This window comes from Lissotriton vulgaris, chromosome 6 (assembly GCF_964263255.1).
Source record: "Lissotriton vulgaris chromosome 6, aLisVul1.2, whole genome shotgun sequence".
Taxonomy (NCBI): Eukaryota; Metazoa; Chordata; class Amphibia; order Caudata; family Salamandridae; genus Lissotriton; species Lissotriton vulgaris.
Genome location: NC_141694.1, coordinates 784,956,829 through 784,972,484, shown reverse-complemented (window position 1 = coordinate 784,972,484; position 15,656 = coordinate 784,956,829). Strand labels below are relative to the sequence as shown.

General features: G+C 43.4%; 1 protein-coding gene across 3 annotated transcripts in view; it reads right to left on the bottom strand.

Moving 5' to 3' along the window:
- AK9 (adenylate kinase 9) overlaps positions 1 to 15,656 on the bottom strand; it is a 1,394,796-nt gene that overhangs the window by 155,024 nt on the left and 1,224,116 nt on the right. For all 3 annotated transcript variants that reach the window (XM_086926806.1, XM_086926808.1, XM_086926807.1), the window contains exon 35: positions 2,403 to 2,616. In XM_086926806.1, coding sequence (XP_086782932.1) covers positions 2,403 to 2,616 — 214 coding nt within the window. The remainder of the gene's footprint in view (positions 1 to 2,402; positions 2,617 to 15,656) is intronic.

Here is a 15,656-nt window from a genome sequence, read left to right as displayed (position 1 = left end):
TGAGATTCCTTCACGTTATGTGTTCCCATGACTGGGAAGTTATAGCAGTAGGGTGGGCTGGATCAAAGAAAACTACCCAAACTGGGATAGATGGAAGAAATAAGATACATGTTTGTCAGCCTGTTTGTGTGTGACTGTGTACAGTGTCATTCCACCACAACTAAGAGAAGAGTGTCTTACTCTTTATACTACAAGGTATTTACTGTGACTCCATTGTTAGATAGATGGATTGTTTTGATCCTCTATTGTCCTGCATAAAGTCTCTGTAAAGTTGAGGTAGTATAGTCTTTTACCAGCTTAGATGTGGTAACCTGCCCATCTATTCATTTTAGTTTATAGCCTTTATTTAAATGATACAACGACCAGTGCTTTTCCAGAAATCATGATTCAGCGTCCTTTCTGGGGATAGTATTGATTTATTTGAAAAATCACAGAAGCCACTCTCACCTTTCTTTGTCTCTGTCATAGTCCTTCAATAGCTAGTGCTGGAAGTGACTTCATATAGGAAGGAACACGGATTAGAGCTGACCATAGTCCCATTAGCTGGCCCTGATTGCCCAACATGCTTCTCCATCACAGACAACAATGTAGGCTTGGCAGTATAAGACTCAGCAGGCAAGGTTGGTCAACTACTGTGAGCGGCAGAGACCCTGGCTGTACCTGACAAATATAAAGGAGCAGATGTGGTAAGATTTAGCGTTATGCTTGTGTCACTTTTGGGGCGCAGTCTCGACGCAAAATCATCATTTTTATTTACTAAGCCATGTAAAGGCACTATGGGCCAGATGTAGGTAGGCGTGTACCGGGTGGTAACGGCCGAATTCGGCCGTTACCGACCGGTAAGAGCAATTTGACATGTAGGTCCCTGTATTTTACAGACTCGGTAAATTTACCGATAGGTAAATTTACCGAGTATGTAAAATACCGAGTCGGTATCATTACGGATTCCGGTAAATTGGTATGTAGCTGGGACTCTTCTGAGTCCCACAAGCAGTACAAAATCGGTATTTTACCATCAAATACTACTTGATGGTAAAATACCGTTTCTGGTGTGCATGCACATGTGTGCATGCACACCTATGCCATATGACAGGCAGACCTGCCCTTAGGGCAGGTATGCCTGCCACATGGCACCCGAGCCTCTTTTGGGGGTGCCAGAGGGTGTCAAAGTGACACCCCCTGCACCCTTGTGACAGTCGGTATTTTCCGATGTGGTAAATACCGAACGGTAAATGCCCGTTCATTCCTATGGGCTTCAAAGCCCATAGGAATGAATGGGCATTAACTGGTCGGTATTTCCCGCATCGGAAAATACCGACTGTTTCCGATTCGGTAATTGCACATCTGCATTTACCTACATCTCGGTACTTTTATTTTCCGACCTCTGAAATACCGAGTCGGTATGACTCGGTATTTAAGAGGTCGGAAAATAAAATTTACCTACATCTGGCCCTATGTGTGGTTTAGTAAATACAAAGTATCACAAGGTGGGAGAATAGCACTGCTTTGCGTTGGGAAGGCGTGCTATGGGTGGAGTATCGACCTTCCTATGCATCCACTCATGGATTTTGGCGCTTTCCCAGATTTTTAAAGACTTGTAAACCGGTAAATGTGTCAAATTGCTACACCTTCCCCAGTGAGGGATAACAAGGAGAAGTATCTTTCTTTTTCCTTGTTATTTCATCTTTCATATATAAACAGGAAAGCTCCATTAAGGATTGTTTTATACAGGAATGTGTCACTTCTTGCCCAAAAACAATCCTGCCTGCAATTTAGAAACCCCTGCAGCATGGTACAAGGATGCCTGCCTTGGCCTTAGGCAGCGATCAGTGCGCTAGTGCTAGGAGGCAGCAGAAATATGCCATGTCTTAGTTGATATGGTGCACTTCTACTGCCTCTCTTTTTACGCAAAGCAACATAGCAACTTTGCTTGCTACATAGTGTTGCATGAAAAATTTGCGAATCTGCCCCATAGAGTTGATAATGAGCTGTATGGGCATGATAGTGGCTTTAAAATGTCAAGTGTAAAATTAGCTGATTATTCACATCAGACTTAAATGAAAAAATTTCCATGATGTGCACATCTTGCTGATAACCTATTCTATCATAATGTCCTGTGATGTTTTTTGATTAGAACCTACATTTCTCAGGATTGACTCGATTGTTTAAGGCTAGGATTCCGTCCCAAGGATAAGCGCAGGAAATACATATTTCTCTTATTCAGTAATTACAGTCCAATTGTTTATGTAGGTTTAGCGACATATCTTTGTTACTTAATTTTGTGACTCTACACCTATGAAAGCGAGGGAGGGTTGCATTTTGAATTTCATAGTCCGATGTTCTGATGCCTCTAATGGTGGTCGTTGAACACTGCATTTAATACATGAAATGTTTGGACTTACCTGTGCTTTTCCCGGATTTGGGAGGCCCAACAATTGCGATCCTAATAGGCACTGATACTTTGGGTTTTGGTTGGTAGAGATACTTCACTGGATTTCTCATAAAAATGTCCCGGTTTTCTTTGGTTGAAAAGAAATAGATGTACTGACGGAAGATCAAGGGGAAACTGGGATTTTCTGGCGTCTGTAGTGTTTTGATAACATCTCCAACAGAAAGCTGATAAATATGAATATACAAAAGAAAGTCGACACATCAATTATAGTGAACATGTTGGATGCGTATATTGTTATAAATATTAACATTCACCCATCCTCTTTTTAAGCACGACATCACACCACTCTACTGATAACCACTTTTATTAGAAGCGTTTTCTATAGAAATTTTCAATAAAAAGATTCCAAGAGCGCACCCAATCTCAGACAGAGCACTGATTAAGAAATGCTAAGAAAAAAATATTCAATAGGGAAATTATGCTACTTTGTGTATTTGCTAACATTTGATCATCCTGAGCATAGTCAAAGAAAACACATTTATCCTTTGGAATGCAAGAAATAGTTACCTACCTTCTTCAGCCTCCGAGGGCGTCAAACTATTGTTATTTGTGCCTTATGAAGCGACATCTTGAGGGTATAAATGGCGCTGCTGCACCTATGTCCCTCAGTTTGCTCAGATTTTCAAGACGCAGTAAGACTCAGAAAATTAATGGAAGGCGTAGGGATGCAGGTGAGTTGTGAAGAATCAGGAGCAAGGTATGAATCAGAAATATAGCAAAGGAACTTAACAATCTCTTCTAAAGGATAACTCTACCTCTGCACATTCTCCCACTTATCCTTTACCAATTCCCAACACATTAGCATACACGGATCTCGGACGGTCAAAATAAATGTAACCCAGAGACATGTTGGACCAGAGAGGTTTCAAAGTACATTTTAACACCAACACACAATCGAAAGCAGTGTTTAACAAATACATTCGCCAAGTAGCATATAGAAGTAGTCCTGATAATCCCATCAAAATGCACACCCCAGAAAGGAAGTAGTGGCGGACTGCAGCACTCTATATAGTTGGGTGACTCAAGATCCAGGCACTTTGTTGACTGCATCCACATGATTACTATTGATTCATATTTAGAAGGAAATTTCAACCAAGTTCTTTATTTATTGTCACAATACAGTGACTAGAAATAACTGACTCCCCGGCATAATCACCAAACATTGGCACCTGCTACTGGCAGCTATCAACCTAAAACAATGTTTATCTAATAAAGTATCTATGATATATACAAGGGTCCCCAGAATGAGGGATGGTGTGACTCATAGAATTTCAAGGATATTGAGGACACAAATATTATGAAGGTTAGTTTCTATAGGTAAGCAAAGTTTAACTAAGCCGCGAATGCAGAGACCACGCAAATCCAGCGCATTTCTTTGGCACAGAGATTTTATTCAAATAGAGCCACTAAATCCGACGCGTTTCGGGCTTCCGCCCTTGCTCACAGATCGTCAGTTAATGCTTTTGTCACCATTTAAATAAATTTTTTTCAACTTTTTTTCAACCCATTTTTTTTCATACACCCCATGTGATCATAGAAATGGAGGACATACTACAAGCTACAGACATAGCCGTCTTGTTTCATTCCGTTTTAACCCTCCTGTTTTATTGTCAAGATTGTAAAAACTTAATACATAATATACCCCTTGCAAAACATACAAAAGCCTATTTCACATAAAGTTTAGTTAACCCCTTCACTGCGGCGGCTATTCCGCCGCAGTGCTAAGGGGGAGGCGGGGCCGCGCGGCGGTCCCGTGCTCGTGACGGAACCGCTCCGTCACGGCACGCAGGTGAGCTGTGCTTGTGACGGAACGGCTCCGTCATGGCCCCGCCCGCGCTTTAGAACGTCAGCGCAGGCGCGGAATTCGCGCCGTGCAGGCGCGGCGAGCGGGCCGTGACGGAACAATTCCGTCACCAGCACAGCCCACCCGAGGCTCGTAACGGAACGGTTCCGTCACGAGCATGGAAGGGGTTAAAATATCCAAGTAAACTGTATGAATACAGTTTTTTCAAGAGACAGGGTTTGTAATTATCATAAAAAATCTCTTGCAACTCCACTAGTTTATAAATACCTGCTTAAATGCAATAACCCAAAGAAACATTGAAACTATTGTCTGTTTCAAAGACTGAGATCAGCATACAGAGTTTGCCATGTGGCAAAATATAGTGCATCTGGTATGGTACAGATTGTCCATCACTATGTTGGCACCGTAAAGTGCAAAGTATCACAAATAACATGTGCAAATAGCATATCTATCTAGATGTGCAAATTACGCAAACAAAAGTGCATGGTATTGATGTGCAAATTACGCAATAAAGTGCTAGAGTGTAAACAAACAATTCATGTGCAAATAATCGCAATCAAGAACATTTTGTTTTGTAAACAATACCACTCATATAATTATATTGATACTAACACTATCTCTGCATCAGATCTCTGCATAAATGCATATTGGGTTAACGTCTCCAAAAATGAGATGTAGGATATATTTAGGCATGGAATGAATATAACACTTAGACAAGAGGGTAACATAGAAACAAGTGGGCAATGTCAGTGCTAAATTGTCTATGTCCAAAAATAAAAAAGTGCACATATAATAGCTACTGTCAAAAAGTGGAAAAGGAGAAAAATGAAAATAAAAAAAATTTAAAATAGGATAATAGGTGATGTTATTTTCAGGAATTCAATATCATTGAGGCAGTAGGACATAAAACTCCATCCTAAAACTGCAAAAAGGGACTTAAATCAAATCAAAGAAAAACGTGCAGATCTTCTGTAGTATTCAACCCGTTGGGGAATTTGCTGTCCAACTCTAAAATCATTTGAGATTCAAGTCTCCTAAGCATTCTATCTCTATCACCTCCCCTGCGCGGTTTCGGAATCGAAGCGATGACATAGTAGTTCAGACACTGCAAGTTGTTGTCATGCATGGTTTTAAAGTGCCTGGCCACAGGGTACGCACCATCATTATTAACGATGGCTCGTAGATGCTGGAGAATCCTGACATGCACCTGTAGCTTAGTACTGCCTACATATCTAAGGCCACAGGTGCATGTCAGGACATAAACTGCATATTCTGTTTTGCAGTTAAATGAACTCCTGATGTTGGACATATTTGGGTTGAAAGGAGTGGAGTATTGGGTAGTATTCACCCTAAATTTACAGGCTCTGCAACTGGAGCAGCGTGTAAATCCCAGCCGGGATTATAACCATATTTCTTTTTTACCAAGCTCCGGAAAGTCTCGACTTATCTGGGTTCTGAAAGAGGGTCCCTTCCGATAAGTAATAATAGGGCCATCTGGCAATCTGGGTGACAGAACCAAATCAGTTTTCAAAATAGGCAAACTTCGCTTGATAATGGACCTGATCTTCCTCTCCTGTCGGTTAAAGGTGGTAATTAGCCTGGGAGCCTGGTCATTAAGGTTGGCATCCGCTTCCAAAGGGACATTGTCAGTAGGTGCCAAAAGTGATTCACGGGATCTACCATTAGTTTTGTGGACGGCCTGTTTGAGTATGGATTCCTTATATCCCCTCTGTCTAAATCTGTCTAAGGCTTCATCTGTAATTGAGGCCAGATCTTCCTCTGTACTACAGATGCGTTTGAGCCTGAGGAGCTCGCCAAAGAGAGTATTATTAATCACATGCCTGGGATGAGCACTGCTGGCATGTAGAGTGTTATTTCCAGCAGTGCTCTTTCTGTGGAGTTTGGTGGCTACATGCCCTTCATGAATAAATACTTTTGCATCAAGGAATTCTGCTTCCAACTTATTGATAGCAGATGTAAATCTAAGATTCTCTTGATTGATATTAATAGTAGTTACAAAGGCATTGGCACTATCCATATCCCCCTTCCACAAAACAAAAACATTGTCGATATAACGCATCCATTGTATCACATGTTCATTAAAAATGGTGGCACCATGTGTGCGCTTAAGGACCTGCTTCTCCCACCAGCCTACGTGAAGACACGCATAGCTGGGGAGAAGCAGGCCCCCATCGCCACACCTCGTTTCTGGAGATAAATATAATTGCCAAATGTTAGGATCCAGTCCTCTTTCTTTGGCCATGTACAGGTAGGTCACCTGCTACCGAGCGGGAGGGGCTTCTGTATATATGGACTTCCTACCCATGTCTCATTGCTTGGTTTTGTGCTCCTGTCGTTTTGGACCCGCTCTGCTTGGATTTGGATTTGATCAGCTCTTCGGATCAAGCTCTGCCTTCTGTGGGGATATTGAGAAGCCTTGCCACGCTGGCCGGCGGCTGCCGGTTTGTGTTTGTTAGTCCCCGCCCTTTCAGGAACCTGCGTCCTATATTTGCTCTACTAGCGAATGTTACCTGTGACTTTCCCCCGACCTCGGTGACTTCGCTAGCCCTTGGGACTCCTTCAGCATTTTGCTCGGACTTCGTTGCTGTACGCGGCTGCGTATGAACCATTGTGCGGAGTCTTCCGGGGTTTGTTGCAGCCAGTTTCTTTCGTTTTGTTCTTTTTTGGTTCCTTTTACGAACATTTTTTGAAATCTGGTCATGGAAGTAGCGTTTCTCCTTAGTTAGTTAGTCTAGGTGAGGGGGAGGCCTACAACTCTGGACTTTGTGCCCTATTCATGAACATTTTGCTGAACCTTTTAAGGGGTTTTTTATGTCCGCTGACTTTTTCCCCTTTTATCCAAGTCCTACGTTGTTGTTTCCTTGGATTTGGTCCTAAGGCGTGTGGGGAAGTTAACCACACCCATTCCAATACTGCATCCGGAGAGGGATCTTCGGTAGCAGGGGCTTTTTGCCTAGGGGTATCTATTACTGTACTTGGCCATAGAATGATCTCTTGTTGGGTTATATACCCCTTGATGTGTCCCTATTAAGCTGTTCTCTTTTTTGTTCCCTGCTACAGGTGCGTGCTTTAGCCTGACGGGATCAGCCTCTCCGAGAGTCCAAAGGCTCCCTTGTTTTTTCTTCCCCCCTCCCTCTTCCGGCATTCTGGTGGTTAGTGCTCTGTGTATTACATCAGTGCACTCGGCTAGGGCGAGGGTAGGGGATAGGAATCAGCATCGCCTCTGCAGTATCGGGCTCTGTTGGATGGTCAAAGTGACAGAAAACGAAGCCCAAGAATTGATATACTGCCCGGGCGATGTTGCATGGGACTAGTCGGGAGATGGCTGAAGAGGGTGGTATAACTCTTCAGGACCTTATGGGGGCGATTACTACCCTGCAATCTCGGGTGCACGATTTAAGACAAGATAACTTGGGGTTCCGACAGGAACTCGGTGCAATAAGAAGCAGGGATCAAACCAAGGGCCAACATCCAGTTATACAACCTGCAACCTTCCATTTCGATAGGGGTGCGGGGCTAGGAACAGCGGGAGGGGCCCCCTTGGCTGTTTCAGTTACTACTCCCGTACCAGTTTGGTTAGCAGCTCCCAAACGATTCTCAGGGGACTCTAGCAAATACAGCACGTTTATGAACCAATGCCATCTGCATTTTATGTGTCGGCCTAACGCCTTTCCGGACGATTCTGCTAAGGTGGCATTTATCGTTTCTTATTTGGTTGGAACGGCGGCGCAATGGGCTGTACCTTTGGTAGAGAGTGATGACAAGGTGTTGTATGATTATCAGGCCTTTAAGGAGCTAATGAGAAGCTTGTTTGCTAAACATGCCTTTATGCAGGCGAGCGATGTGGAGTTGATAAAGCTACGTCAAGGCAAACAGGATTTGATGACTTATATTGCTACTTTCAACCGGTTGGTGTCTGAATCCCATTGGCCAGCTGAGAAGAGAACCTCTTTGTTCTATCAGGGATTGGCAGAAGAAGTGAAAGACATTGTGTCCCAGGTGGTAGATCCTCCCTTAGAATGTGCAGCTTTTATCGATCTAGTTGTGAAACTGAACCATAGAATGCTGGAACGACGTGGGGAGCGGAGTCGTTTTCAGTCATCCCGTGCGGTATGGGTAAAGAGTGAGGGAAAACCGCCACTTGACCCGAAAACGGAGGTTGAACCTGTGGAAATAGGTGGTATTCGAGGTGCGCTCACCTTTGATGAGAAAAAGAGAAGGCGAGATTTGAATTTGTGCCTTTACTGTGGTCGTGCTGGTCATTATGCACGCGAATGCCCAACTAAACCCTCTACCGTAACGCCTAAAAAGACCGTGGCATGTGTGGCAGTGCAAGAAGAGTATAACAGGTCATAAAAGGTGGCAGGGGCAGTACAGAGGGCACCACGGCACTTTACCATTTCGGCTTGTTTGGTGGTTGCAGAGGACAACCGTGCAGATGTTTCCGTTTAAATTGACTCAGGAGCAACTGGAAATTTCATGGATATAAGATTGCCAGAAAAGTTAAGGGTTTCATGTATATACAAGGAACAACCCGAACCCGTAAGGGCTATTGACGGAACTGCATTGTCGTCGGGATCTATCACACAACAAACATAGGAATCCAGCCCCCTTGTATGCAGTAGGGGATAAGGTGTGGTTGGCTACAAAAAACCTGCGCATTAGGGGACCACGTAAATTGTTACTCCGTTATGTGGGCCCTTATTCCATCTGTAAAGTGATCAATCTGGTAGCCATAAAGCTAGAATTACCGGATGAGTTTGGGGTTCATCCTGTTTTCCACACATCCCTTATTAAGCCCTATGTGCCAACTACACAAACCCTTCCTCCTCCTCCACCTGTGGTTATTGATGGCCATGAAGAGTTTGAGGTACAGTCCATACTGGATGCACGTCGCAGAAGGGGTAGGCTGTATTATCTAGTAGATTGGAAGGGATATACAGCTGAGGACAGGACTTGGGTATCGGCAGGTAATGTTCATGCCCCCCGATTAGTGCGCCAATTCCATCTGCGACACCCTATGAAACCCCGACCTGTAGGAAGATCCTTGGGGGGGGGGGGTACTGTTAGGATCCAGTCCTCTTTCTTTGGCCATGTACAGGTAGGTCACCTTCTACCGAGCGGGAGGGGCTTCTGTATATATGGACTTCCTACCCATGTCTCATTGCTTGATTTTGTGTTCCTGTCGTTTTGGACCCGCTCTGCTTGGATTTGGATTTGATCAGCTCTTCGGATCAAGCTCTGCCTTCCGTGGCGATATTGAGAAGCCTTGCCACGCTGGCCGGCGGCTGCCGGTTTGTGTTTGCTAGTCCCCGCCCTTTCAGGAACCTGCGTCCTATTTATGCTCTACTAGCGAATGTTACCTGTGACTTTCCCCCGACCTCGGTGACTTCGCTAGCCCTTGGGACTCCTTCAGCATTTTGCTTCGTTGCTGTACGCGGCTGCGTACAAACCATTGTGCAGAGTCTTCCGGGGTTTGTTGCAGCCAGTTTCTTTCGTTTTGTCCTTTTTTGGTTCCTTTTAAGAACATTTTTTGAAATCTGGTCATGGAAGTAGCGTTTCTCCTTAGTTAGTCTAGGTGAGGGGGAGGCCTACAACTCTGGACTTTGTGCCCTATTCATGAACATTTTGCTGAACCTTTTAAGGGTTTTTTTATGTCCGTTGACTTTTTCCCCTTTTTTCCCAAGTCCTACGTTGTTGTTTCCTTGGATTTGGTCCTGAGGCGTGTGGGGAAGTTAACCACACCCATTCCTATACTGCATCCGGAGAGGGATCTTCGGTAAGAGGGGCTTTTTGCCTAGGGGTATCTATTACTGTACTTGGCCATAGAATGATCACTTGTTGGGTTATATACCCCTTGATGTGTCCCTATTAAGCTGTTCTCATTTTTGTTCCCTGCTACAGGTGCGTGCTTTAGCCTGACGGGATCAGCCTCTCCGAGAGTCCAAAGGATCCCTTGTTTTTTCTTCCCCCCTCCCTCCTCCGGAGTTCTGGTGGTTATTTCTCTGTGTATTACATCGGTGCACTCTGCTAGGGCGAGGGTAGGGGATAGGGATCAGCAGCGCCTCTGCAGTATCGGGCTCTGTTGGATGGTCAAAGTGACACCAAACATAAATTTTTTTTTTATTGTTAAGACACCATGTTGTTAATTCAATAATCATTTTGTTATGATTATAACCGTCAATAGGTCTTTTTCCCAGAAAGTATTCAAGAGCCTTTAGTCCAGTTTCATGTACAATACTCGTATAGAGTGATTCAATGTCTAAAGTAAGAAATAGTAGATCTTCAGTCCAAGGAACACCCTTTATTTTTCTGAGAAAATCTCCGGTATCTTTAATATAAGTTGGCAGATCTTCTACTAAGTCTAGCAGAAAGTAATCGATATACTCTGTGATGTGTTCTGCAACATATATACATATATATATATCTTCAAAGTATGTGGATGTGGAGCTAAGAATAGTAAATCTATACTTGCTTATTTGCAGTTACCTTCACAATATTTTGGCCCACTATACTTTTTTTTTTTTTTTTACATTTTATTTTTGTTGTTGCTATCACATGGTATACAATGACAATCAATCGTTCTGTAGAGCAGCGTCAACATTTAGCTGTCTACGATTAATAGAGCAACTTTTTATTTCCCCCCCCCCCCAACTTAAAACTTGCTACTTCAAGGGTTACAGTGCACGATCCTGAACTGTAGTCTATTGCAACATTGGTGTGTATATAGGCGTTCAGCAGCCCTAAAGACAGCCTCTGGTAATAACATTCTCTCCTCCATTTACGTTCCCCAGGTCCCTGTGCCATGCTTTGCATCTGGGCCTCCCTCCTCCCCCCTCCCATTACTCCAGATCCTCATCGTCCCCTGAGCTGTCCCCATCTTCCTCTTCGGGCAAAGGCTCACAAATGTCCCCCCTGTATGTATTCCATGGTGTCCAAATTCTGTTCCATTTACGTGGATTATGTCTCTGTTGATACACGGCCCTCTCTGTCACCATGAGCACGTCCATATTCCTGCACCATTGCGCCAGTGTCGGTGCCTCTAGTGCCCCCCAATTTTTCGCGATATCACGCTTTGCCATCATTACGCCAATGATCACCCAGCCCTTTGCATGCAATGACAAATCTGTTGGGCCCCATACATTCAAGAGACAAATTCTGGGGTCAGGCGTGAACGGGTTCTGGAGGGCTTGACTGATCGTGCGTGTGACACGCCTCCAGTAGTCCTGTATGATTGGGCAGGTCCATATAGTGTGGAACAGTGTACCCTCCTCCCCACATTTTCTCAGGCAATACAGGTGTTCTGCTCTGTGTATTTTATATAGTGTAGTGCGGGTGTAGTAGACCCTATGTAGTACTTTGAGTTGGACCAGCCTGAATCGGGTGGAAATACCCACCTCCCTGGGCGATGCCAGGGCTGCGTTCCAGTCTGCCTCATCCAGGTCTCCTATCTCATCCTCCCAATATTCCTTCAGCTTTCCAAGGGGATCCGGTAGGTTGTTCATCAGTTTGCGGTAAGTGAGGGAGGTTGCACTGGACTCCATGTAGTCCGTAAGCAATCGGTCCTCTAACGGAGCTGATTCCGGAAGCGTCACACCTGGTTCCAACACTGACAAGAGTGCGTGCCTAATTTGTATGTATCTGTATGTTTCGGTCACCTCTAGGTTATATTGCTCCCTCAGGGTCGCAAAGGAGAGCACGCCATCCCTTGTCCATAGGTCGCCCACCGTGGAGATCCCAATGGTATCCCATTGATCAAACCCTTTTGAACTGCGCAGGTTGCCGAGGGCTTTGGTGTCCCATAGTGGCGTGAGTTTAGTGATCACTCCCTCCCATGCCAGCCGCCTTTGCGCTTTGTGCCAGATGGCTACTGTGTGTTTGGTAGGTCCCTCCAACTTTCTCACTATTCCTTTGTTGTAGAGTGGGGCCAGAAGGGTGGACGTGCCCAGCTGGTGCCTATCCGCCTCATATGCCGGGTCGTCATGTGCCGCGTGGACCCATTGGTTGATCACCTTGAGGTGAGCGGCCCAGTAGTACAGTTCGAGGTTGGGGAGGGCTATCCCCCCACTGTAGCAGTCCCTGGTTAACTTCAACTGCGCAACCCTAGCCGGTTTGTCACCCCACAGAAGGCCGGACAATTGTGCCGACACGTGGCGGAAGAATGATACGGGGACCATCGCCGGCGTGTTTTCCAGGACATAGAGGAAGCGAGGCAGCGCCATCATCTTGAAGAGCGCTGCTCTACCTAATAGTGTTAAGGGGAGATTTTTCCAGTGGCGCACGTCCGCCTTCAGCCTGTCCAGCTGGGGCTTAAGATTCAGTTCAAGGAAGGTTGAGTGATCCCTCGTGATCCGTATCCCTAGGTACTTAAAGGAGATGTGTTCTACGAGCAATTGGCAATCCTCAGGCAAGGCTGGAAGGTCGCCCTGCACCATGAAGATTATGGACTTGGACCAGTTAAGTTTATATCTCGAGGCTGTACCGTGGGTTTCGCACAGTGGCAGTAGGACCGGGATGCTGTTCGTGAGGTCCATGAGGTAGACGAGCATGTCGTCGGCGTACAGGGATACTCTATCTTCCCAACCACCTCCCCATTGTACGCCTTTCAGCAGCCGGGTGGTTCTGATAACCGTGGCTAGGGGTTCCAACACTAGGGCGAACAGTAGTGGCGAGAGTGGGCACCCTTGTCTCGTGCCCCGTGCCAGCGGAAACTCCCTTGATATGTGGCCATTTGCGGTTACCCGCGCCACGGGTTCGGTATACAGTAATCTGACCCATGATATGAACGTCGGGCCAATACCCATGTGTTCCAGGACCATACTTTTGACATAACATTCTGTCCACACAGTATTTGTGTTTCTGATATTCTGTCAGTGATTTTAAAGGATAGACTGAGTAAAAGCATTCAATATCTATTAGACATAAACCTTTACTGTGCACTTATTACTATACATTACATTTACAGCACAATAATTACAATGCATGGCACTTTGTAATGCGAGACGCTACAACGCGTTATTTTACTGACATGCTACCATGGATTTCATGTATAAAGGTGCGTTTAGGTAAGTGTATGAGTATATTTGGGTTTCTGGGTTATTATCTGTATATGGTAAAAAAACGTAAAAAGGTAGGGTTGGAACGGGCTTACAGTCCATAAATAAATATTTGGGCTATTATTTTTAAATGTGAAAATGGGGAGGGGCAGGAGGTTTACTCCCCATACGAAAATATAGGGATTATAATTTAAATAATATGTTGAAAATCAATTGATTTTAATTTAATTTTGCATGCAAAAAGGGGTGGTTGAAGAGTGTACCCCAACCACCCCAAAGCAAATCTAAGGATTGATACTTATGAGAGTAAACATTCATTCAAATTTAATATGGTAAAAAGGGTGGTTGGGTGGGTTTACTCGAGCAAATAAATACTCGGGCTATGGGGTTATTATTTTTATATATAAAAAAAGGGTGTCTGGGAAGGTACCACCCCATAATCAAACATTATACTTACTATTTAAATATTAAATTGGCAAAACGAATTGTAATTAATTTATTTTAAAACAACATGGTTGTCTCATAGGTTACCTGAAATATGTACTTAGCAGTAGGATGCTAGGGGCTTACGGGCTGACTGTGGGTAGTTTTTTGTCTTTAGGTTCGGTCATTTGTTACTTTAACATAAATAATATTGAGTAGTATTCTTTAATGAATTCTATAGATTTAAATGATATCACTGTAATTTATTTCTAAGAGCAGTAAGTTAAAGGTTTAGAGGCCCAGGGTGGGGAGTATGTTTTAATTTTGTACAAATGAGTATTGAATTATTAATAATGTAATTATTTCTGAGTAAAAATACTCATGTAATTTTTGGGAAAAATTAGTTTGTAAACATTTTCACCAATTATATTATAATTTTTTGGAACACTATATTAGCAGTTTTGGGGCCCAGAGTGGGGAGTATTTTTTAATTGTATAAAAGAATGAGTATTGAATTCATGATTTTTCAAATAAAAACACTCTTTGGCACTCTAATAGTATTACTTTCCAAACACATTCATCAATATAATGAATAATAAATATTACCATTTTCTAAGAAGTGAATTTTAAGGTTTAAGGGAGCCAAGGTTGGGAGTATTTTGTAAATTGGGTTAAACAATGTTTTTTTACTTTTAAAATATATTTGCATTTATATTAATTAATGAGTATACTTCAATGAGTATACTTCAAGTAACAAAAATATCAAAAATTATACATAATATGACATCCTAAAAACTAAAATAAAACACACATAGATTCTTTTTAAATTATATTTTTGAAAGCTGTTATAAAATGGTAATTAATCATTTATAAAATTGTCTTTATTTCATTAAACAATTTTCATATTATTATAGAAAAATGCATTTACAAAGCACTTTAAATATTTTAATACATGTTTTTAACTATGTAGACTACATTGTTGCTCAGTTTTCATTTATTTTGATGGTGGAATATACTTTTTTCTACTATTTCTTTAAAAAAAAAACTTTTTATTGGATTTTCGATAGTACCAAAAGACATCTTACTTCCATTGCCACCATATGCAACAATCACAGTGTACATAAGTGGAAACCAGCAAGTACATTACAAATGAAAGGCATCGCTGTGCATACAGAAGCAAAGAAAAAAAACAAAGATCCCCCAAAAAACTACCCCCAACCCCACCCCCCACCTCACCTCAACCAGGCGACAAGTGTACTGCTTACACCTCATCAAGGCAACTCAATAGGAACATGCACAGCTTGGTGGTCCATTACAGTCAGAGAGTATCAGCACAAACAAAGAGGGCATCTCAGCTCTAAATCCAAGGGTAGCGTAGTCCTAGACCGTGTAAAGTATGATAGAAATGTACACATAAGTACAACTCATGGAACATAACACCTCAGAATAAATCAGGATGAGCCATCAGATACGCTGTTAAGGGGCTCCAAAAATCTTTATGTCGGGAGGATTTCGGCGACTCTTCCTCATACACTTGTAGCTGGTCCTTACAATAGACCAGCTCCTTGAGCCCAAATTTTATAGTAGGCGCTGACCTCGATCCCCATCTCTGGGCCACCGCCCGTTTTGCAAGCAAAGTGGAAACCGCCACAAGGTGTCTATTATCCGACTTCAGTTGTTTCACATACCCCAGAAGACACAAGTCAGGCGCGCAGGCCACAGGCTCCAGCACCACTTCCGACAATATACAAGTTACTTCAGTCCAGAATGCAAACACCCTCCCACACAACCATGCAACATGATAAAAATCTGCATCCCCTGTACCACACCGCACACAGCTCGCGTTGTCTCTCAGGCCATACTTATGAAGTTGTAGAGGTGAATAATATACTTGGTGTAG